The sequence below is a fragment of the Lissotriton vulgaris genome, chromosome 7, assembly GCF_964263255.1.
Source record: "Lissotriton vulgaris chromosome 7, aLisVul1.2, whole genome shotgun sequence".
Classification (NCBI taxonomy): domain Eukaryota; kingdom Metazoa; phylum Chordata; class Amphibia; order Caudata; family Salamandridae; genus Lissotriton; species Lissotriton vulgaris.
Window position 1 is genome coordinate 77,879,331 of NC_141695.1, and position 24,108 is coordinate 77,903,438.

General features: G+C 40.9%; 1 protein-coding gene across 1 annotated transcript; it reads left to right on the forward strand.

Moving 5' to 3' along the window:
* Positions 1 to 2,761: 2,761 nt before the first annotated feature.
* LOC147700813 (olfactory receptor 1G1-like) lies at positions 2,762 to 3,688 on the forward strand. Its single transcript, XM_086928500.1, has one exon. It carries the CDS (start codon positions 2,762 to 2,764, stop codon positions 3,686 to 3,688), a length of 927 nt encoding a protein of 308 aa, XP_086784626.1.
* The last annotated feature ends 20,420 nt before the right edge of the window (positions 3,689 to 24,108 follow it).

A 24,108-nucleotide genomic window follows, 5' to 3' on the forward strand; every position in this document is an offset into this window, starting at 1 on the left:
CCGGGATGATAATAGCATCCGGGTCTGTGTATTCGGGACCCTGCTGAGTCGCATCTACTGCGGCCCCAGGGGTTCCGTTTTCTGGCATTGTAAAAATGCAAGGTTTGCAGAGTAGGTCTCCAAGGAGACAAAGATTAGGTGCACAATATTTTGGAACACTGTATCCTTCAACGTTGAATAAACCAGAGCTTTACATAGGAATCTCTTCCAACTAAGGTCGGGCGGATTTTAACCTTTCACCCACTCCAGACGTCTATTGGAGTATTTACGGGAGAAAGGGGTGTGAAATATGCACGACTGAGTTACTCTAAAAGTCTTGCGTTAGTTTATCGCCTTACCAAACGTTGGGCGCCATGTAGTGTAGTTCCGAGTTTCCCACTAGGCCCTGTGCATTGGAATAACATAAACAGTAGTATCAACGTGGAACTGCGGATATTCCAGGCCTCCACTGACTATGCTAAACGTAATTGGGTTGTGTTACCAACTAGCTCAGAGGTCACTGGAAACTTTCTTCTCTGCATAGGAAGTGATCAGCTTCCTTGGCACAGACAAGAAGGGATTCAGCTTTCCAACAACCGTGCAACATGACAACTTTGCTCCTCAGATCAAGAGTCAATCTCTAGGGTCGTGTGAAACAATAGACATGTATTTCACTCAGTCAGTCTAGTGCAGTTTACTTTCACGAGATGTAGAGAATAGAGAGACTGGCGTTTGTCAAAAAAAGGGTTAACATTTATTGAACAGTCTTTCTTCTCGTACAAGAGAAATGTATTGCCACAATTGCAATAATTGTTATTATAAAAAGTACGTACAGTAAGATAAGTATTGCGAAATAGAACTGTAAAAGCATTGATATTGTTTCTTAGCCATACAATGGTTTAAAAGTAATAAAACATATATACAGTCATATATACATTAGGCTAACATACTCAACTGGTGCTTCTAACTAAGCCTACCCCAGTGTGCCTGACCTAAGCCTAACACGTGGAAGGGGAGTAAGTAAGTAGCTTTAAGTTAAGTTGGTTTTGCCAAGGTTTGTTTCAAGAATTCTCGTCTAAGGGTTTAGTCAACACCATACCTTTGAATAGAATGATGGAGGATTGGTATCTCCTTCAGGGGTCACTCTCGATATCCCAGTCACCCGCGAGGGTAGACCGGAAACGCCGGAGCTGGATTTCTCTGCAGGAGAAAGGCAGCGTGTCTCTTCAGCGCGTCGAGGAAGGAGGGGGGACAGCGTCCGCGGGCAGCTGGAATCTGCTGGATGTCTTCGCAGAGGACGGCTGTTCAGCTCCTTAAGCGTACTGCACCATAGTTCGCGCTTTAGCAGCGATAATGGTATCAGCAGCTTCACCACCACAGGGACAGCAGGCTGCAGCGACAGAGTGCTAGATTTACCAACACGGGGTCTTGCAGGCAGCTGGCATCAGCAACAGTAGCTCGCATTGCTTAAGGTAACGCTGGTAATATTTATACCTGACAGGTGCCGGGTTTGACGCAAGTTTGCTGGACATAAGACGTCAATTAAAGATGTCACTAGGAAGTGATAGTTATCAGTTGCTCATTAGAGTTCCATTACTAATCAAAACATAGCAAGCGGGGATTTCCAGGTTTGCTGAGTTTTTATCTTGTTGAAGAACTCAGAGTGTTATCTAGGAATATCAGATAGTGACTACTGCTCTGTCATTGCACTAATTGGTCGCAAAGGAAGTGGCAGAGAGAACTATGCTGGAATGTGGCTCTGTTCGTGTGAGGCCAGAGATGACTTTTCAGAAAATCGCACTTGAACGGTTATGCCAATATAGGGAATAAATGGATTTATAGCCGAATAGGGGCATAAGGTCACAGTATTGATCAGGAACCTAGATAGACATGCAACAATCTTTTTGCTTTGAACATGACGCAGTGCAGTACAGCAAGATGGCTTGTGGCACCGCGCTGCATCATTTTGTTGCAAAGCAGGGATTTCTTCATTAGTTGGGGGCAGCTCATCAGGTATTTAAATTAGACCCCAAGTCCAAATGTAGAAATCATTGTAAGGCCAAGGTGTGGAAAGTATCTGCCTTATACAGGGACTTCATCGGTTGTGAAATTTAAATTCCTTCCAATCTGAGATTTTCCAGCTGAAAACACCATCTTTGTCTGGTCCTTGTCCAGCACCAATCTGAATTCGAGACAACTTTGACAGGTATACCCTCTAACCTTGCCCCACTTCCATTTTAAAGACAAACAACCTTATTACAAGCACCATTCTTGAATTGGTGGTCTGACTACTGACACACTGTGGGCCCCCAGCAGTAGTATGAGTGTGGTGGTCAGACTGCCACAGCACCGCTGTGTCAGTCAGTGATCCGGGATGCTGTGGTGGTTGCCCTGCAGGAATATGTTGGCTGTGCCCCTGCAGCACAGTCGAGCATATTTTGAGTTGCCTGTCCACAGCCCTTTTCATGTGGTGAGACCACCATAGAAAGGGCAGTTGAGAGGCAACTTAGGGGACCCTAACAGCCTGACAAGATTATAAACTCAATACTTGTGGTGGACGCACATCTACTCACATTTAATAACTCACTTTCTTACTAGTATAAACTATTTTTAAGTGAAAACTCTGAAAAACCCAAATATGTAATGACATCATAGAATGCATTTGAGTGTTCAATGAACTATTTGAGAAAAAATCTGTCATCAGTGTCTAATTAATAATTATTGCATTGACATTACTGCTTTTTTTTTCAGTCTGTATAGAAACGGCTGCATCATTGGGAGAATGAAAGAAGAAAATCAGAGCTCAATAAAGGATTTCCTGATTGTAGGATTTTTGGATCTTCCACAACTACAAGTTCCACTTTGGGCTGCATTTTCAGTGATATACCTCTCAATACTTGTGGGAAACCTATTAATCATGGCAACTATTCACTCAAAGTCACAGCTGCACACACCTATGTATTTCTTCCTCACAAATTTGTCCTTTAATGACATCTGTTACACCTCAGTCATTTTCCCACAAATGCTGGCCCACTACTTTATGGGGAATACCCATGTTTCTTTTACTGCATGCCTAATGCAAGTGTACTTTTTCATCTTTTTTGTGTTTGTAGAATATATCCTCCTCTCAGTAATGGCTCTTGATCGTTATGTTGCCGTCTGCAATCCCTTGCGCTACCTGTTTATCATGAATAAGTCTGTTTGCTTTCGGTTGGCTGTGGGAACCTGGGCAGTAAGTTCTCTGATGCCACTACCACATACTGTTTTACTGTCTCACTTCTCCTTCTGCAAATCCCACACAATCAACCACTTTTTCTGTGATTTGTCAGCTCTCATGAAGATATCCTGCAGCAACACTCACACGATTGAGACACTAACCTACATTATAGCTGCTGTAGTGGCTTTCTTTTGCTTTAACTTAATCATTATTTCTTATGTCAAAATTGCCTCGTCCATCTTTAAAATTAAATCTAAAGGTGGGAAGCACAAGGCCTTCTCAACATGTGCATCTCATCTCACTGTTGTTGTTATTTTCTTTGGTTCTGTTTTTGGAACCTATGTGCGTCCCACTTCAACATATTCAATGAGAGATACTAAGATTTCATCTTTGTCATATATTGCTCTTACTCCACTTTGTAACCCCATTATATACAGCCTGAAAAACACAGAATTTAAAAATGCTCTGAGAAAGAAAAAGAATACATTGTAGACTCTGGAAGAAGTACTCACTTGAGCTGGCAAGCCATTGTTTCATTCAAAAAGGGCAACACCTGTTTAAACATAGTGGTCAGGAAATGAAACTGGGCTTGCCACAAGCATTGCATGATAACAGTTTTTTATCAAGAGATCATTTTTATTTTGAATCATTAGCTTTGTAATAACAACACATTTTATCCTTTTTATTTTTGACATGATCACAAAATGTTTGGCGATGGGAATGGTATCTCTATCAAAAACATGAAAAGAAATCATACAAACATGTAAATGACATAAATGATTACTAGAAGACAATGTGGTGCACAAATAGAACCTTCATCGTTTTTTGACTGTTAAATTTCAATGGCTACTTGCAAAGCTACGCTTAGTGGGGCTTATTAACAAGACAATGACGCAGCGCGGTGCTGCAAGCAATTTTACTGCACCGAGCAACATCATTGTCTGAGTGCAGGAATGCGCTGTGTTTACAAGACAATGGCACATTCCTGTTCTCACCCCTGTGCCAATGCACAAACAGCAGCCATGCACCAACATAGGGGAATGCCCACAGCAACACCCATTGCACACCCCTTTTAACTCAGTAAGCAATATTTACAATGCTGCGTTGAGTCACACAAAATGGCTTACCACTGCCTTGTAAATATGGAGCAGGACACAGCACCACCAGAGCTTCACAAAAAGTGATGCTCCAAGTGGCGCAAGGGCCTTGAAAACTTGACCCATAGTATATGTGAAAGCAATTAGTTGCATATATTATGTTTAGCATTGCACTAATATTATGGCATGCTTTGTTATTTTTTATAGTTTATTTCTGTAAACTTTTGTCTGAAATAAAACTCACTAAAACTATTTCACCAACCTTTTTTCTAATCATTCTCTGCTTAAAATGAGTGCGCCGAATAACATGTGGTGGTGCTGTTATTTATAGAGTACTGTTACAGGGTCTTTCATTAAAAATTTTGGGTGGTTGGAAGGAAATGGTATTTTTGTTTTGAGGTTACTCTGTCACAATTTGTAAGTCAGTTCTGTCTGCCTCCTATCTATTTTTCATATATGAATTTACAATGTGAACGTCAGGTAGTAGTTCTTGCCAGCATAGTGTTGTAGTTGTTGAGATGGCTTCCTTGGATCCTTTTTCATGGAGTTCATACACTACCCTTGGCATCCCAGCAGTGTGGAAAATCTCACAAATGCTGCTGCATATTATCACCTTTGGCCAGCGGTAATTTGGTGCGTTCCTCTATTTACTGCACCATACGGGCTAGTGTAACATTGTGGTTAAATCATATGACCACAGTAGTTCTCACAAGCATCGTTTATGTCCTGTAGGCTTTCACTTCACTTTCTTTCATGATTGGCAGCAAGCCTCATTTTACATATAGCTTTATTTTCTTCTAGTGTATGTCTACTATTTAAATTTCACCAAGGCCCAGATTTACTAAGATTTTGTTCTGGGATGCATCAGTTTTGTGTTGTAGCCTGATGAAAAATCAATGTTGGCATTTACTACGACGAGCAAAGTTGATTTACATGGCTTTCCGTGGTTTAGTAAATGCAAGGTAATGTAATGCAGGAATTAGATGGGTAGAGCATGAATAAAACCTGTACATGCATGGGTATATATATATATATATATATATATATATATATATATATATATATATATATATATATATATATATATATATATATATATATATATATTCACAGAAAAAAACATAGGTTATAGTGGATATATAGTTAGGAATTTGCATTTACAAAACCTTGAAAATTCAATGAAAAAAACATTGGTTTTAGGCCAATTAGGGATTTGCATTTACAAAACCTTATTTTACTCGCATAAAACCATTGAAATTCCATATATAGTTATAAGCGCTAACTATATATCGCGCACCCGCAATCCACTGCTGATGATGTCACATATTACATCATTCATGACATGGTTAGTGACATCACTGATGACATCACTGATGACATCTCAAATGACATCACTGATGACATCACTGATGACAACATCCAGTGACTATGTTTCTGTAAAGTTAAAATATGTCTTACATATTGAAGAATGAGTGGATGTATAAGTGTCTGGATGAAGGATTTAGTAGGTGCATGACTGACTGTATGAGTGAGTGATTAAATGTGTCTCACTGAGTGCATGGGTTAGTGACTAAACTGTTTTAATTTGTGCATCATTATGTCTGTTGTTCTGTAAACTGCTGCATGTGTTGATCAGTAGCTATATGAGTAACTGTATGGGTTATTCATTGGTTGTCCAAGTATTTGTATGGGAAACTGAGTGTGTGTGTATGGGTGGCTGGGAGGTGTGTGACTGTACATAGATGTGTGAGTAGTTGATTCACTATATGTATGGATTCAAAAGTGTATGTGGAAACAGCTGTATGGGCGGTTGACTGTGCATGAGTGTATTAGTGAGTGAATGGATATCTCAGTGCTACATGTCAAATTAAGTACATATGTAAAACACAGTACATGTGAGAGTTGACATCTATAAATAACTGTGCATAAGAGCCAGTGAATGTGTGAGTGGCTGTATGGATCATTGTGAACATGTATCAGAGATTGTATAAGAGAGTAAAGTAAATATGTGTTAGTATATGTTTGAATAAGTAAGGTGTGTATAACTGTATAGTTGAGAAAATGGAGGTGTGATTGATTTTTGGCATAACTGACTAGGTGTGTGAGTAACTCCATGGATGAGTGACAGTCTGTGACTGTCTGTTTACACTGATTGTATCTAAGGTTATATTAGAGTCTGAAGAGGTTCATGGTATTATCACATGAATGATATCATCAGTGATGTTATCAGTCATGTCAAATGAGATGTTTTCAGTGATGTCATCAGTGATGTCATTTGAGATGTCATCAGTGATGTCATCAGTGATGTCACTAACCATGTCATGAATGATGTAATATGTGACATCATCAGCAGTGGATTGTGGGTGCGCGATATATAGTTAGCGCTTATAACTATATATGGAATTTCAATGGTTTTATGTGAGTAAAATAAGGTTTTGTAAATGCAAATCCCTAACTATATATGGCCTAAAACCAATGGTTTTTCCATTGAATTTTCAAGGTTTTGTAAATGCAAATTCCTGACTATATATCCACTATAACCTATGGTTTTTTCTGTGAATTTCATTGGTTTTTTAATAGCAAATATGAAAAGCTTTAAAATGTCAAGTACGTGATAGATAAAAACATTTTCGTATTTATGCACGCTGATGTGCTTTGAACGCTCCCCCCCCCCCTCCCTTCTTTTCTCTTAGTAGTACTCTCTCTTTGCAGATACTGAACGGTAGTTAACGCAGGCCTTTGCCCCCGTTGTAATCCGTCGTGCCTGCTTGTCTCTCCATTTGATTGATTGTTATCCAAGCATTTACTGTTTTAGAATTGGTTCTCTTTGGATCATTCTCTATTTACAAACAAGCACAAAGTCGCAATACTCTGTTTAGTCTTTGCAGATAGTGAAAAATCGTGTAAAAAAATAAAAGTAATCGAGCAAAATCAGTAGGCCACTAATTGGATCTCTTTTTGACCTCGCTAAAATAGAAATATTAGGAACAACCCTTCATGAGAAATACGAAAATAGTGAGATGAACTGAGCTCCACACCATGAGGGCTGCAAGACAGCTCGACTCCGTCACCCACCCCGCCCAAAATAACGACAAACCCTATGCAAATATTAAAAATATAGACAACACACCAGCAAAGAAACAGGGTAAAACATTTTATTAAATAACTATTTACATAACTATTTTATACTTTTTATTGCCCGATCCGGCTAGCTCAATCAATCGAGCATGAAACTCATGCACTCTGATAGCAAGCGTTGCTACTGATGCTATGCAGACCAAAACTGGTTTTCAGTTTGTACATTTTTCTAGATTTTTCAATCCAAGGTTGGTTGACTTTGTAGAACGATGGCTTCAGATTTTCAACATACGGTGTGGTGGCGCGGACTGGGAGGGGGCGCTTCGCTCCTGCCCCCTCCCCAAGTAAGTTTTTCATACGTGAAAGTACGTTAATGGTTTTGGTCCCTGAGTTGCTTCAATGTCACTGCCATTCTCAAATGGCATAAGTTATGGATGTTGGGTGCCATAGTTAAGAGTTCTGAGCAGTGCTTGTAACACTGTCTGAAGCTTATTTCCACCTACTGCAGCTTCACTATTCTCAAAGTAAGTGAGTGTCGTTTGTGGACCTGACTGCATTAGAAAACAATGTGATATGTTACCTTCCTAAACAGCTTGACGGAGGCCCCTGAGGGGCGGTGTGATGGCCATGGACTCGGAGAAGACGCTTGGCTCCGACACCCTCCCCAAGTCTTATAGCACTGGTGTAGCCTGAGATCGCCCCCGACATAAGCGGCCGGCTCCGGGGGTCCGGCGGAACTTTTTGCCTTTTGATGACTCTTCAATTCTGGACCTTGTCCCACAATCCGTTTGACCTGAAGACACGCTGTAGTGGGGCGCCCCTTTACCGTTTCAGTTGCCATTCCGCCCGCTTTTGCTACACTGTGCCTCTTCCGCCATTCTGCTGTTTACCGCCCGCTCTTGCGACTACAGCGTCTCGCTCATCATGTAGTTGAGTTGCTCCTGCTCTTGCGGTGCAGCGATAGGCGGCTGCCACAGGACTCTCAAAATGGCGGCCGATCAGTTCCGGTAGCGCCCCAACATGACCCGGAAGAGAAGAACTTGCCCTCCCCTCTTTGACTGATGGTTCTTCTTGCCTGTCCCCTCTGTTGTCATTTAACAGAACTTTTTGGACTGCTGAAAGGGGTTGTGTTCCGAACGCTGGTTGGTGGAGACATTTTGACTATATTCTTGACCTACGTTGTCGCGTAATGCGTTATATGACACGCCGCGTTAGCGCACCCGGAAGTGATCCGAGGCGCGGCGCGCAGCGCGTAACGTAAGCATAACAGGTCATGTGACTTGTTAATAAAACTTTTCATTGGTTCATTTTGCTTTTGTTATTTTAATGATGAAAAGCTTGGTCATATGACCTAAAAATTACGCTTTTTATTGTTTTCGAACATTATTTTTTTTAAAACATATATGTTATAATATTCCAGGCTAATGTACTTTCCCGGAAAATTTACAACTGTCCTGCAAGTAAAATATATTCCTTTTTCGAGAAAAAGGGCGTTTCTTCGTTCCATGACGGAGCCGTTGAGTAAAAGAGACTCGGCCTGCTGTCTTAGTCGCCGATACGCCTGATTATCAGATTCTTATCGATCACTTTATGTTGCAGAAATGAAAAACACAACTGCCCTTGACCATTTATCTTTACTGCGTTCCTACATATTATACCTTTTATCCGTCATGTAATTGGACTGCTTTATTTCACTTGCCTTTTACTGATTCGAAAACAGTGACTAAAAGTAAAAACTTTACCAATGTAAATACTACTATCGTGTTTTGTTTTAAAAACCTTTATTGTGAAAATGTCAGTATACAAATACGGGCCTATAACCACGTGGGCCGGCCACGGAGCAAACTGAAATCGTATATGATGAGGAGACATTTACACTGAAGAGGAACGTAACGAGCGGGCCATTAGGTTGCAAGAACAAAGGTGTCTAACAGTTGCGGAATCGGTGGACGTACATTTTGTAATTAAAATACGACAGGGCCACTTACAATAACATTTTCTAGATATACATTTGCGGGCAAGGAGTTACGAGTCCCATTTATACCGGCGCCATTTTGTGCGAGGCCGGGCAGGTCCAAGATATAGTCAAAATGTCTCCACCAACCATCGGCCAGACCAGAACCCCTTTCGGCCCTTTATGCTACAAGATGGTGTCTTCCATTCAGAAAATATTGTTGGCAGCATTTTGAAAGGAAACAGAAACAGCCGTTCTCCTAGTGAGTTTCACATTGTTACATTTAGGAAGAATGTTGAAGAGTAGTATGTGGAAAATCTGAAGCCATTTTTCTACAAACTCTCAATCAGACTTGGATAGAAAAAAAAATCCTGAAGAATGTACAAACTGAAAACCAATTTTTGTCTGTATAGCATCAACAGCAACGCTTGAGTCAGCTTTGTGTCAAGCCGCCATTTTCATTCAATCAATAGCGTCCCCCTGCACACATACAGGGACCTGGTTGTGTCTTCAGATGAAACGGATTGTAGGAAAAGAAGCAGAAAGGAAAAGGAAAAAAGTTCCGCCGGACCTCGGGAGCCGGCCGCCTATGTCATGTGCGACCTTTGGCCACACCAGGGCAATAGTGAAGCTGCAGCAGGTGCAAATAAGCTTCAGACAGTCTTACAAGCACTGCTCAGAAATCTCAACTGAGGCACTCAACATCCAGGACTTGCCATTTGGATCTTGGCGCCTTGTGCTGGTTCCGACCTATTCACACATCGGTCCACTACTGACATCACCTCATAAGCCAACGGGGCACCCCACGCCGACTTTCGGCGCAGCATTGTAGGATGGCCACACCAGTGCGGCAAATTGCTGGACACAACCTCGGTGCCATCCGGATCTCGGCGCGTTCGACTCACTGTACCGCAAGAGTGACCGCAACTCAGCTGGACACGCCGTCTTTCGGCGCAGCATTGTAGGATGGCCACACCAGTGCGGCAATTTGCTGGACACCACCTCGGTGCCATCCGGATCTCGGCGCGTTCGAGTCACTGTACCGCAAGAGTGACCGCAACTCAGCTGGACACGCCGTCTTTCGGCGCAGCATTGTAGGATGGCCACACCAGTGCGGCAATTTGCTGGACACCACCTCGGTGCCATCCGGATCTCGACGCGTTGTGCTGCCTTCGGCCTATTCGCACATCGGTCCGCTACTGACGCCGCCTCACGTGCCAACGGATTTTCTACGCTTTTTGTAGCCCTATGCCGCATAACAGGTCATGTGACTTGTTTATAAAACTTTTCATTGGATCATTTTACTTTTGGTTTCCTAAAGATGGAAGGCTTGGTCATATGACCTAAAAATAACACTTTTCATTGGTTTAGAACATTTTTTTTTCCCAAACGATGAAAGCCCCACCTTGTTTCTGGATCATTCAAACTGAAGCTGGCGTCAGCATGAGATCACCACCATCTCGTGGCTCCGTCGTGGTCATTCCGCGAGCAATCATGGCAGCGGCTCCCCACCGGAAGCCTGCGGGAGTCGGGGGCCCCCAAGACTTTTGTAGAATCTTCACGGCTGAGGGGACGCTTTTCGAGAATGGAGCCCAAGCCCTAGCAGGCAAGCGTCCGAGTTCCAAGGTGTCTCAGGGCCATTTCAGTGCACCAGGCCCAAAACCGAAGAGCCGTCCGCCATTTTAAGAGTCATGTGGCAGGCGCCTATCGCTGCACTGCAAGAGTGGGAGCAACTCAACAACATGGTGAGCGAGACGCTGTAGCCGCAAGAGCGGGCGCAACTCAGCTGGATGGCCGCCACCTGCGGAGGCCCGTTCACGCCGCCTCCCCCACGCCCCCCCCCCCCCCGGGCCGCCGCACGCAAATTTTCAGAGCAGCATTGTAGGATACCAAAACCAGTGCGGCAGTTTACTGGACATCACCTGGGTGCCATCAACATCTCAGCGCGTTCTGCTGCCTTGGGACTATTCGCACAACAGACCGCTACTGACGAGGCCTCCCCCCGCCCCACCCGGGACGCCCCACGCCAATTTTCGGAGCAGCATTGTAGGATCCCAAAACCAGTGCGGCACCCAGGCGACATCACCTGGGTGCCGTCCAGAACTCTGCACGTTGTGCTGCCTTGGGACTATTCGCACAAAAGACAGCTTCTGACCATTGTTGCTTTTTTGGGTGAAAAATGTTTAAATGTTTTTACAGTTTTTGTTCCGTTCATTATAGTTAAATGTTAATAAAGTTTTAAAATCTAACTTTGTTGGAGTGCTATATATGTTTAAAAAATCGGGTGAATGGGGCCTTGAATCGGGTTATTGTCATGTGTGGACTTTGCAAGTGTACTGCTACAAGATCGGACATTTCAAACTCAAATGCACGTTCTTTTTCTTACCTTTCCGAAGCATGGAGCGCAATAGCAGGCAGAGAAAGGGTGATGCACGTGTTGAACACTGCCTGGCCTGGCAAGTTGCTGGCAGTGCCCCCCCCGCCCGCTCCTAAAAGAGGGCACACACACACCGCCGCCCCGAGTACTTCACAAATCTTTAAAAGACCATGCGCTTGTTCATGAGGCTTAAATGGTTTATCACCCCTTCTAGAACCCCTGCATCGACCCTCTGACGTTTCCTGGAAGAATTAGCACGTAACACAATACCAAGCCCTGTCAGCTGAAACCCCCGAGAAATCATGGGGAATATTATCAAGGGGGTTTATTTCCGCTTTTTGGGCTTTAAAAGCCAAAAAAAAAAGAGATAAAATTATCCCCCTATTACCAAGCTGTCGCTAACACCAGTTAGTGACAGCTAAAAGGTGATAGCGACCATCTTGGGCCCCGCTTTGCATATCAGTGATATTTATCACTAATGACATGCAAAGTGGGCGTGCCAAGATTTTAACGACTGGAAACAGTCCCTAACCATCGCTATCTCCTATTACCAACTTTTGGAGATATTCGCGCTAAGCGCGAATATCTCCAAAAGCTAACACCTGCCCTGAGCAGTTTTAGCCATGTTATCCAATGGGAAGTGGATAACATGGCTAAGAGCATTTGCTGGATAATGCATGAATATCGCTGACTTTTCAACGATATTCATGCATTGCGGCCGTTTTTTATCGCATTTGCGATAAACCTTGCTAATAGCAAGGTTTATGTGCGATAAAATTCGCCGATGTTCGGCGATAATTTTTGTCTCTAAACAAGTTAGAGACAAAAATTATCGCTAGTTGTTGGTAATATGCCCCCGGGTTTTTGCTTGCAGGAATCGGGAGGCGGGAGACTAGCACTGAAATCAGTAGTCTCACGCCTGAATCGGGAGGGTTGGCATGTCTGGATACTCTACAGCTGGGGCCATAAACTACATCCGCAGGGCTAGGTGATAGCCTAGGTCCGGCCTGGACAATCGGACACAGAGGAAGAGGAGTGTCAGAGGGTGCGGTAGTGAATAGGGTGAAAGGGAGGTGTCGGGCGGGCACAGGGTGTGATTCTCAGAGAAGAGCAGCGCAGATGGGGGGAAGTATATGGCCCATGCATGAGAGAAACAGCGGGGGTGACCAGTGCGTGGGGGAGATGCTTGCGAGGGTGGGGAGCCATGCTGAGGATCGGCGGCGTGCAGAGAGTGGCCCTGGTCAAGGCATCTAAAATGGCTGCCGTGCACGACAAAATTGTGGCATTGGACAAAAACGCAAGATGGCGCAGACAACCTTTATCAATAAGGATACATTTATAACAAAATATTTACTCGCAGTGACAAAATGGTGGTCGACACTTCCTGATTTCCATCGAATCGAACGTTAACAAACGTCACGCAGCAAAAAAAAAAAAAAAAAGCTCACGCACAGAGCCGTTTTTAGCCATGTTATCCAATGGAAGGTGGATAACATGGCTAAGAGCATTTGCTGGATAATGCATGAATATCGCTGACTTTTCAGCGATATTCATGCATTGTGGCCGATGTGCGGTGATAATTTTTGTCTCTAAACAATTAAAACGAAGCACAAAATGGCGAATTCCCGTTTCGCTACCAGTTTGCAGCCCAGTTCGCGGCCCGTGAAGCGCTTCTACCGTGAAAAATCATTTTTTTTTTATTTTCCCCACGGGACCCTTTAATAACCCCAACAACATTCCTAGGGGGTCAAGAGGGGTATACCTTGCCCCCTTTCAATAAATTCCCCCTTCGTTTTTCACCTCTTCTTCTCTCTCGATCCTACCGAGAGATAAGATGGCGGCCGCTCCGGACTGTTTAGAATGTTGACAGACACCGGAGAGCCAATCAGCTTTCTGTTATCCAATGGAAGGTGGATAACATGGCTAAGAGCATTTGCTGGATAATGCATGAATATCGCTGACTTTTCAACGATATTCATGCATTGTGGCCGATGTGCGGCGATAATTTTTGTCTCTAAACAATTAAAACGAAGCACAAAATGGCGAATTCCCGTTTCGCTACCAGTTTGCAGCCCAGTTCGCGGCCCGTGAAGCGCTTCTACCGTGAAAAATCATTTTTTTTTTATTTTCCCCACGGGACCCTTTAATAACCCCAACAACATTCCTAGGGGGTCAAGAGGGGTATACCTTGCCCCCTTTCATTAAATTCCCCCTTCGTTTTTCACCTCTTCTTCTCTCTCGATCCTACCGAGAGATAAGATGGCGGCCGCTCCGGACTGTTTAGAATGTTGACAGACACCGGAGAGCCAATCAGCTTTCTGCGCGCAAAGTTCTGTTTCGCGAAAAGTAAGCGGACCGGATCGCTGCCCGGAGCGCTGTTACAGATATATATCTTGTTTTGAACGTTAATTTCTCAAAAACTACTGGAGCACATATATTGAGACCTAGCAAAGGCACATCGGGCTAACAGTCCCTACAATTTTGCCAAGTTTTGTGCAAATCCATTCAGCCGTACGAGCTAAAAGTGAGTCCAACCGCCCTATGGAAAAATGAATGGGAAAAACGCGTTTTGGGACCCCCCTTTTCTCTCAATCCCCCCTTGACGAAACCCCACCAAATTTTCAGGGGCTGCTCAGAAACAAAATGTGCCATTTTCCTGAAAATTTCAGCCGATTCCGTCCACAAACGCCAAAGTTATTAGACATAGAATTTTCAAAAATCCCATAGGGAAAAAATCCTAACTATATATACCTACTGGCGATAGCCAGTAGGTAATATATATATATATATATATATATATATATATATATATATATATATTACCTACTGGCGGTCACCAGTAGGTATATATAGTTAGGATTTTTTTGAATAGGGATTTCTGAAAATTCTATGTTGAATAACTTTGGCGTTGATGGACGGAATTGGCGTAAAGTTTTCAGGAAAATGGCACATTTTGTTTCTGAGCATCCCCTGAAAGTTTGGGGGGGTTTCGTCAAGCAGGAGCCGAGAAAAATAGGGGGTCCCAAAACGTGTTTTTAACATTGAGTTTTCCATAGGGCAGTTGGACTCACTTTTAGCTCGAACGGCTGAATGGATTTCCACAAAACTTGGCAAAATTGTAGGGACTGGTAGCCCGATGTGCCTTTGCTATGTCTCAAGATATATGCTCCAGTGGTTTTTATGACAATTAACTTTGAAAAATATATATTGGGCTACATTGGGCTATATATATGTTAGAGCCCAAATGTAGCCCAATGTAGCCCAAAGATGGCCACCAGAGACAAAAAAAAACAAATGTAGCCCAAATATCAGCCAGATGTAGCCCAACTATAGCCCAGTGACAGAATGTCCCAGAGTGTTCTAAAGAACAACTAGAGCGCTAACAGTCTTACTTATGACAAAAGTATGGCACACCTGAAGTCATCTTGATTGGAATAAAGTGTTAACACTTAAAACATTTAATTTGCAAAGGAACAAAATGAGGGGTTTCATTTTGCCATAGAAATGTTATATATAGTTAGGATTTTTTTGAATAGGGATTTCTGAAAATTCTATGTTGAATAACTTTGGCGTTGATGGACAGAATTGGCTGAAATTTCCAGGAAAAAGGCACATTTTGTTTCTGAGCGTCCTCTGGAAGTTTGGGGGGGTTTCGTCAAGCGGGAGCCGAGAAAAAAGGGGGGTCCCAAAACGTGTTTTTAACATTGAGTTTTCCATAGGGCGGTTGGACTCACTTTTAGCGTTTACAAAACCTTATTTTACTCACACAAAACCATGAAAATTCGCATATAGAGTTAGTTGCACTAACTATATATCGCGCACCCGCAATCCACTGCTGATCATTTCACATATTACATCATTCATGACATGGTCAGTGACATCACTGATGACATCACTGATGACATCTCAAATGACATCACTGATGACATCTCAAATGACATCACTGATGACATCACTGATGACATCTCAAATGACATCACTGATGACATCACTGATGACATCTCATTTGATATTACTGATCACATCACTGATGACATCATTCATGTGATAATACGATGAACCTCTTCAGACTCTAATATAACCTTAGATACACTCAGTGTAAACAGACACTCACAGACTGTCACTCATCCATGGAGTTACTCACACACCTAGTCAGTCATGCAAAGAATCAATCACACCTCCATTTCCTCAACTATACAGTTATACACACCTTACTTATTCAAACATATACTAACACATATTTACTCTCTTATACAATCCCTGATACAAGTTCACAATGATCCATACAGCCACTCACACATTCACTGGCTCTTATGCACAGTTATTTATATATGTCAACTCTCACATGTACTGTGTTTTACATATGTACTTACTTTGACATGTAGCACTGAGATATCCATTCACTCACCAATACACTCATGCACACAGTCAACCGCCCATGCAGCTGTTTCCACATGCACTTTTGAACCCATACATCTAGTGAATCAAGTCATACACCTCCCAGCCACCCACACACACACTCAGTCTCCCATACAAATACTTGGGCAACCAATCAATAACGCATATAGTTACTCATATAGCTACTGATCAACACATGCAGCAGTTTACAGAACAACAGACATAATGATGCACAAATTAAGACAAAACCTTGAAAATTCACTGAAAAAACCATAGGTTATAGACCATATATAGTTAGGAATTAGCATTTACAAAACATTATTTTACTCACACAAAACCATTGAAATTCGTATATATAGTTAGTTGCACTAACTATATATTGCGCACCCGCAATCCACTGCTGATCATGTCACATATTACATCATTCATGACATCTCAAATGACATCACTGATGACATCACTGATGACAACATCCAGTGACTGTATGTTTCTGTAAAGTTAAAATATGTCTTACATATTGAAGAATGAGTGGATGTATAAATGTCTGGATGAAGGATTTAGTAGGTGCATGACTGACTGTATGAGAGAATGATTAAATGTGTCTCACTGAGTGCATGGGTTAGTGACTAAACTGTCTTAATTTGTGCATCATTATATATGTTGTTCTGTAAACTGCTGCATGTTTAAATAAGTAGCTATATGAGTAACTATATGGGTTATTGAATGGTTGCCCAAGTATTTGTATGGGAGACTGAGTATGTGTGTGGGTGGCTGGGAGGTGTATGGCTCTGTGCATAGATATGTGAGCAGTTGATTCACTAAATGTATGGGTTCAAAAGTGCATGTGGAAACCGCTGTATATACAGTTGACTGTGTGCATGAGTGTATTGGTTAGTGAATGGATATCTCAGTGCTACATGTCAAAGTAAGTACATATGTAAAACACAGTCCATGTGAGAGTTGACATATATAAATAACTGTGCATAAGAGCCAGTGAATGTGTGAGTGGCTGTATGGATCATTGTGAACTTGTATCAGGGATTGTATAAGACAGTAAATATGTGTTAGTATATGTTTGAATAAGTAAGGTGTGTATAACTGTATAGTTGAGGAAATGGAGGTGTGATTGATTGTTTGCATAACTGACTAGGTGTGTGAGTAACTCCATGGATAAGTGACAGTCTGTGAGTGTCTGTTTATACTGATTGTATCTAAGGTTATATTAGAGTCTGAAGATGTTCATTGTATTATCACATAAATGATATTATCAGTGATGTGATCAGTGATGTCATTTGAGATGTCATCAGTGATGTCATCAGTGATGTCATTTGAGATGTCATCAGTGATGTCATCAGTGATGTCACTGACCATGTCATGAATGATGTAATATGTGACATCATTAGCAGTGGATTGCGGGTGCGCGATATATAGTTAGTGCAACTAACTATATATGGAATTTCAATGGTTTTGTGCAAGTAAAATAAGGTTTTGTAAATGCTAATCCCTAACTATATATGGTCTATAACCTCTGGTTTTTTCAGTGAATTTTCAAGGTTTTGTAAATGCAAATACCTAACTATATATGGTCTATAACCTATGGTTTTTTCAGTGAATTTCATTGGTTTTTTAAAAGCTAATATCTATAGCTGTAAAATATATTCTTTATTACGTGACGTATCACATAGCCCGTGAGACGCCTCATGACGCATCGCATAACCGTGACGTATCGTCTCTGCAGCGCAAACAAAACCCGTAACGTAAGCGCACCGGAGCACGCTTACAGATATATATATATTTTTTTAACCTTAATTAGACAAAATCCACACGTGCACATATCTTGAGGCCTTGCAAAGGCACATCAAACAAACAGTCCCTACAATTTTGCCAAGTTTGGTGGAAATCTACTCCTTTAAATTTTATTTTACTGTTTCTCTTGATTTTCCCCTTGTTACGCTTACCGGAACGCTACCCGGTATGCAAACAAACGCTCCAAAAACACAAGATGTCGGACTCCCGTTACGCTGCCAGTTAGCTGCCCGTTTTTTTTGCCCCGCGGGGAACTTTAATAGCCCCCTCATCAATCCTAGGGGTTCAGGAGGGGTCTACCTTACCCCTTTCCTTCATTTATACCTTTTTTTTTTCCACCTCTTGTCTCTCGATCCCACCGAGAGACAAGATGGCGGCCGCTCCGGACTGTTTACAATGTTAACAGCCAATCAGCTTCTCCTCAGACTCCCGTTACGCTGCCGGTTAGCTGCCCAGTTAGCTGCCCGGTTCGCGTACCGGGACGGGCCTCTACGGCGAAAAATCGAATTTTTTTTTTTTTGCCCCGCGGGGCACTTTAATATCCCCCTCATCAATCCTAGGGGGTCAGGAGGGGTCTACCTCGCCCCCTTTCCTTCATTTCCCCCTTCGTTTTTCACCACCTCTTGTCTCTCGATCATACAGAGAGACAAGATGGCAGCCGCTCCGGACTGTTTACAATGTTGACAGCCAATCAGCTACTCCTCAGACTCCCGTTACGCTGCCGGTTAGCTGCCCGGTTAGCTGCCCGGTTAGCTGCCCGGTTCGCGTACCAAGACGCGTCTCTACGGCGAAAAAATCGGATTTTTTTTTTTTTTTGCCCCGCGTGGCTCTATAATATCCCCCTCATCAATCCTAGGGGGTCAGAAGGGGTCTACCTTGCCCCCTTTCCTTAATTTCCCCCTTTGTTTGGCCTCCTCTTGTCTCTCGATCCTACCAAGAGAAAAAATGGCGGCCGCTCCGGACTGTTTAGAATGTTGACAGACACCGGAGAGCCAATCAGCTTCGCTTCGCAAAGCTCCGTTACGCGAAAAGTACGCGAACCGGAGCGCTGCCCGGAGCGCTGTTACAGATATATATCTTTTTTTGAACGTTAATTTCTCAAAATCCACTGGAGCACATATATTGAGACCTAGCAAAGGCACATCGGGCTAACAGTCCCTACAATTTTGCCAAGTTTCGTGCAAATCCATTCAGCCGTTCAAGCTAAAAGTGAGGCCAACCGCCCTATGGAAATTAACATGGGAAAAACGCGTTTTGGGACCCCCCTTTTTTCTCGGCCACCCCTTGACGAACCCCCCCCAAATTTTCAGGGGCTGCTCAGAAACAAAATGTGCCATTTTCCTGAAAATTTCAGCCAATTCCGTCCACAAACGCTAAAGTTATTAGACATAGAATTTTCAAAAATCCCATAGAGAAAAAATCCTAACTATATATACCTACTGGCTATTGCCAGTAGGTAATATATATATATATATATATATATATATATATATATATATATATATATATATATATATATATATGTATTACCTACTGGCGGTCGCCAGTAGGTATATATAGTTAGGATTTTTTTGAATAGGAAGTAACTGAGAAAAGGAAAATGAATAAGGGAGCAAAAGAAGAGATGAAAGATGAAGAAGACTAAAGCAGAGGTTCTGGGAGAATGTGAATGGGTGATGAAAGTAAAAGGAAGGAGAGTAAAGGATGGGGAATGACGGGTAGTGACGGAACCAGAGAAAAGGAACAGCGGTGACGGAGGGAAAGAAAATAGCAGTGAGTGTAAGGAAAGAGGAGTGAAAGAGGGTGGATAAAAGTGATTAAGGGTAAGACATGGGGAGTGACAGAGAGAAAGAACAGAGAGGATAAAGGATGGAGTGTCAGAAAGGGACTAAGTGAACCAGAAAAAAAAGGTAAGTGAGGCAGTGTGGATGAGCAGGGGCACTGAAAGAAGTTGAATGTGGTAGGAAAGTAAGGAAAAGAGAAGTAAACATTGAGGATAAGAATAAGTGAGGGAAGCAGAGTAAGGAAACAGGGGTGAGGTAGGGTGAGAAAAAAGTAGTAAGGTTAAAGCAAATGGTGATGACAAACTACATTTTGGAGTCACACTTACCATATAATTAATGAAAACTTAATTGCATGTTTTAAGTACACTTTGTATCTGTGAAAGACAAAAGAAAAAACAAGTTATAATTAGTAAAATATATATTTTAAAATAGAAGAAACAGGTCAAGAGGTAAACAATCAAAAAAGTGTACTCAGAAATAAAGCAAGAGTGAAGGATACAGAAACAGAAATAAAGAAATGTAGAAAGACAAAAAAGAGGGAAAAAGAAATAGAAGGAGAACAAATTACTGAAGATAATTAAGATACTAAAAGAATGTGAGATACCAAAACGAAATCAGGAAAGAGAAGAAAGTAAAAGGAAAATGAGTGAAAGGGAAAGGAGTCTAAATGAGGATCCATTAATAAGAAAGAGGAATGGAAGATGACTGAGAGTGAGTAAAGGGGAGTCACAGAGTGAAAGGATGAAAGGAATGAGGTTAATATAGAACAATAGAGGAAAAAGGAGTGAGGAAGTAAGTACACAGAAAGACAAAGGGAAGGACTGAGTGAACTGCAGTACAATGAGTGAAGAAAGGAAAAAGAGTAAAGGAGCAAAATAAGGAAAGAGAGGGGAAGAGAACTAAAGCAGTGGTACTGAGAGAATGTGAGAAAGCTGAAAAGTGGTGCAAGGGAGAGAGGAAATGCAGACAGTTGAAATTGGATTGAGGAGTTGTGAAAGAAGTGGAGTAAAGGAACAGCGATGAAACAAAGTAAAAGCAAGGCAGTGTAAGTGAGTAAAGAGAGCTGAATAAGGGTGGAAAAGGGAAAATGAGTGTGAGACAATGGGAATACAATATAAATTACACAATGCAAACTATAGAATGACTTATACAATATGTTACATTGTTTATTTTTGCTGTTCTCAGAATATATTGAATTTCACTTAAAACAGTGAGTTCAAACTCTTCATCATATAACAGCCGGAAAAAAAACAAAATCTAAAAGATTGTGTTTAAAAAAAAACATATAAACTTACAAATCATATATGTACACTAATCTTTGATTCACTTACTTTTCCTTGAGGCCAAATAGTAGATAGTGAAGGTCCTTTTGGTAGAAAAAAAGTCTGCTGTTCTCTAAAACTTCCATTTCATCGACTTCCTATGAAAAAAGATCTAAGAACATCTGAAATAATTCTCAATGTTTTCATTTTCCTCCTTGTGTTAAGTTATGACTTATTACTCATACCTTGGACTTTTCATACGGCCAAATAGTGTCATATATATATATATGAGTATATTTTGAATTTTCTCTAATTAAACTCTCAAATTACAGTTTACCTGAAGTTTTCAAAGAAAAGCCCATATGACATTTTCACAATGTTTAAAAATTCATATTCTCTTTTTGGATCACTCATGTTCATTATTTCCTATAAAACTGATATCACTTACTATGAGATCCGCTTACAGTACCTATATGAGATAAGTAATTTTAAACATTAGACTAACTAACTAACTAACTTTTATTAACTAGTCCCGTCTTTAAAGGCCAATTAACTTTACTAAAACTTTGGTTTTAAAAACACTAGGTAAGAATTTTTAAAGTCATAAGGCAAACGTTGTTTATAAGTCAAATGAGAATCATTGCAGTAACTCCAACCTTTTTGACATTTTAAGTAGCATGTATAATGTCCTGATGTTTTCGAAGGACCGTCATGATAAATAATAGCTACAGTTGTAAAGGTTCATCCTGAAATTGACGACTGAGAAGCCACAAAATGTTTGATACAAGTTGTCAATTTAGTTCCATCAGGTCTACATCGTTGGAAAACTAAAATGATATACTGTCCATAATTATGTATAAATAATGTGGACAGCATTGGACACTTACATTGGGAACACACCATATTATGATCTGCTGCTTTAACTAGATTATTAAATGACACTGATTTACAGTCTGGTAAAGTCAAATATATAAACCTTTCAGTGTCTATTCTAGTAGTACTTGATGAACTACAGTTCTGGCAGTCATGCTGCCATTGATAAGAAAGGCTAAAAAGATTTTCTACATCTACACCTTCATCTTCCAAAACACCAAACAGATACATTAAAAATACCTGACAATCCTGCTGAATGTTCTGTGAAAATTTATCTTGACCAGAACACATGTCTAAAATATTTCGAATTTCTGTTACACTTTCTATTTTTGCTCTATCACTGCTACATTTCTCAAACACAGAATTCAATAAACCACACAATCTTTGATCCCGATTTTCAACAATCTGTTCTTGTAAAGTTTGAAGAAAAAAAACAACATTAACCACTACATTAGCATAGCAGTTGACTGTTTTCAAACTGAAATCCAACATTTTCATCAGAATCCTTTTTCTTTCTGTTTTGAATTACATTTTCATCTACTTTTTGTCTTTTTGCTACTACCTCACTCCAATTATTCTCATTTCTTCTTTTTCGGCCTACCACACGTTTTTCAAACAGAGGATATTGAGGCAAATGTGGAGCATACTCTCTTCTTAACCTATTGTATTCTTTAACACAATCTAGATCTGTACAAATCTTTGTCTCATCACACTCAATCAAGTACAATCCTGATAAAGTTCTGACTCGTGATAATGCCACATATGCCATACCCTCTTTAAACACAGATCTTCCAATGTTCACCAAAGCACTATCTATACTTAAACCTTGGGATTCATGAATTGTCACCGCATATGCCAAACAAACAGGAAACTGTTTCGGCGAACATATAAGTCTTTTACAAGCAAAAATCTAGCAGAACAACGACTGATTTGTTGTACTTGCTCAATGCCATCAAATTATATTTTAAAAATTCAATTCCATCTCTATTTCTATAATTCACAAAATCAACAACATAACCCATTGCTCCATTTACCAGACCTCTTTCAAATTCCTTCTCAAAATGATACGACGATTTAAACACACATTCAGAGTCTTTTCAAAACCAGCTGTTTTAGAAAAACTTTTCTCTAATGATTCCAATTTTGTTTTCAAATTTTCTGACAAAACAATTGTTGCACCCATATGCTCTATTTTATTTATTGCTTCCAGTTTCACAATTTCTTCATTTTCTAACTTTAACATTTTGTTGTTGAAGATGGAACATTCTTGCAGAGTTGGCAGAGTTGGCATCAAACATATCCCAGATTTCTTCTCAGTCATTTTTTAAAAAATATTCTCTGGTAGAATGTTTTCATTTGGATACAAATTTGAAATTAATCGAGCATGTAAAGCTTCTTTCCCAAGCTCACTTACTTTTCCGATTCTTACATCTTGTAGAATATTTTTATAATCTTCATCCTTTGCCTGTCGCATATTTTGAAGAAGTTCAGCATATTTAAAATTTAACCATATATTAACGTTTCCAATGCTTCCAAGGGACTTCGTGGTATCTTCATGCGTAAGCATTTTAAACACTGGTTGTCCTTTTACTGGAGTCAACTGCAGTAGATCTCCAAAAACAATAATGTGTTTTCCTTCAAATAACACATCATACTCTGTTCTAAAAATTTCTTGCATTCTCAAATGCACAAAAGCAAGCATTAGATTTGAGACCATGCTTACTTCATCAATGATAAGAAGTTTCATTTTCTTCAAGACTCTGGAAACTTCAGAACACGCATCTCCAGATAGCTTGTTGTAATGCAATTTATTATCATGCTCAACTGGCAGCATCAGTAAACGATGTAGAGTAATCCCTTTAATGTTATGTGCTGCCAGTCCAGTTGGAGCGGTTACAACACAAGACAGCTGTGATTCAGTCCTTTCTGCAAATAAGTTGCAATGGCTTTAATCAGAAAACGTTTTGCTGTTCCCGCTTCTCCAGTTACGTACAGTCGAACAGGCTTAAATGATGTACATGAGCACACTTTTTTCTCATGTCTGAATCCATGTTCAATCTGTTCTGTGACTTCGTCATATATCTTTTTCTGCTCAACGTTTAGTTGCTTTACCAAATCTTTTAAGTTAACTACATTCTCTTGAGCTTGTTCCATAGCTCTTTCCACCTTATCCATGGCAGTTGCAGCTTCATTTTGGATAATTTGTCCTCCTAGTGGATCCTGACTCAATGAAGTAGAACTCTGACTGTCTTGAGAACTGTCTCTAACAATCTCTTCAGCAAT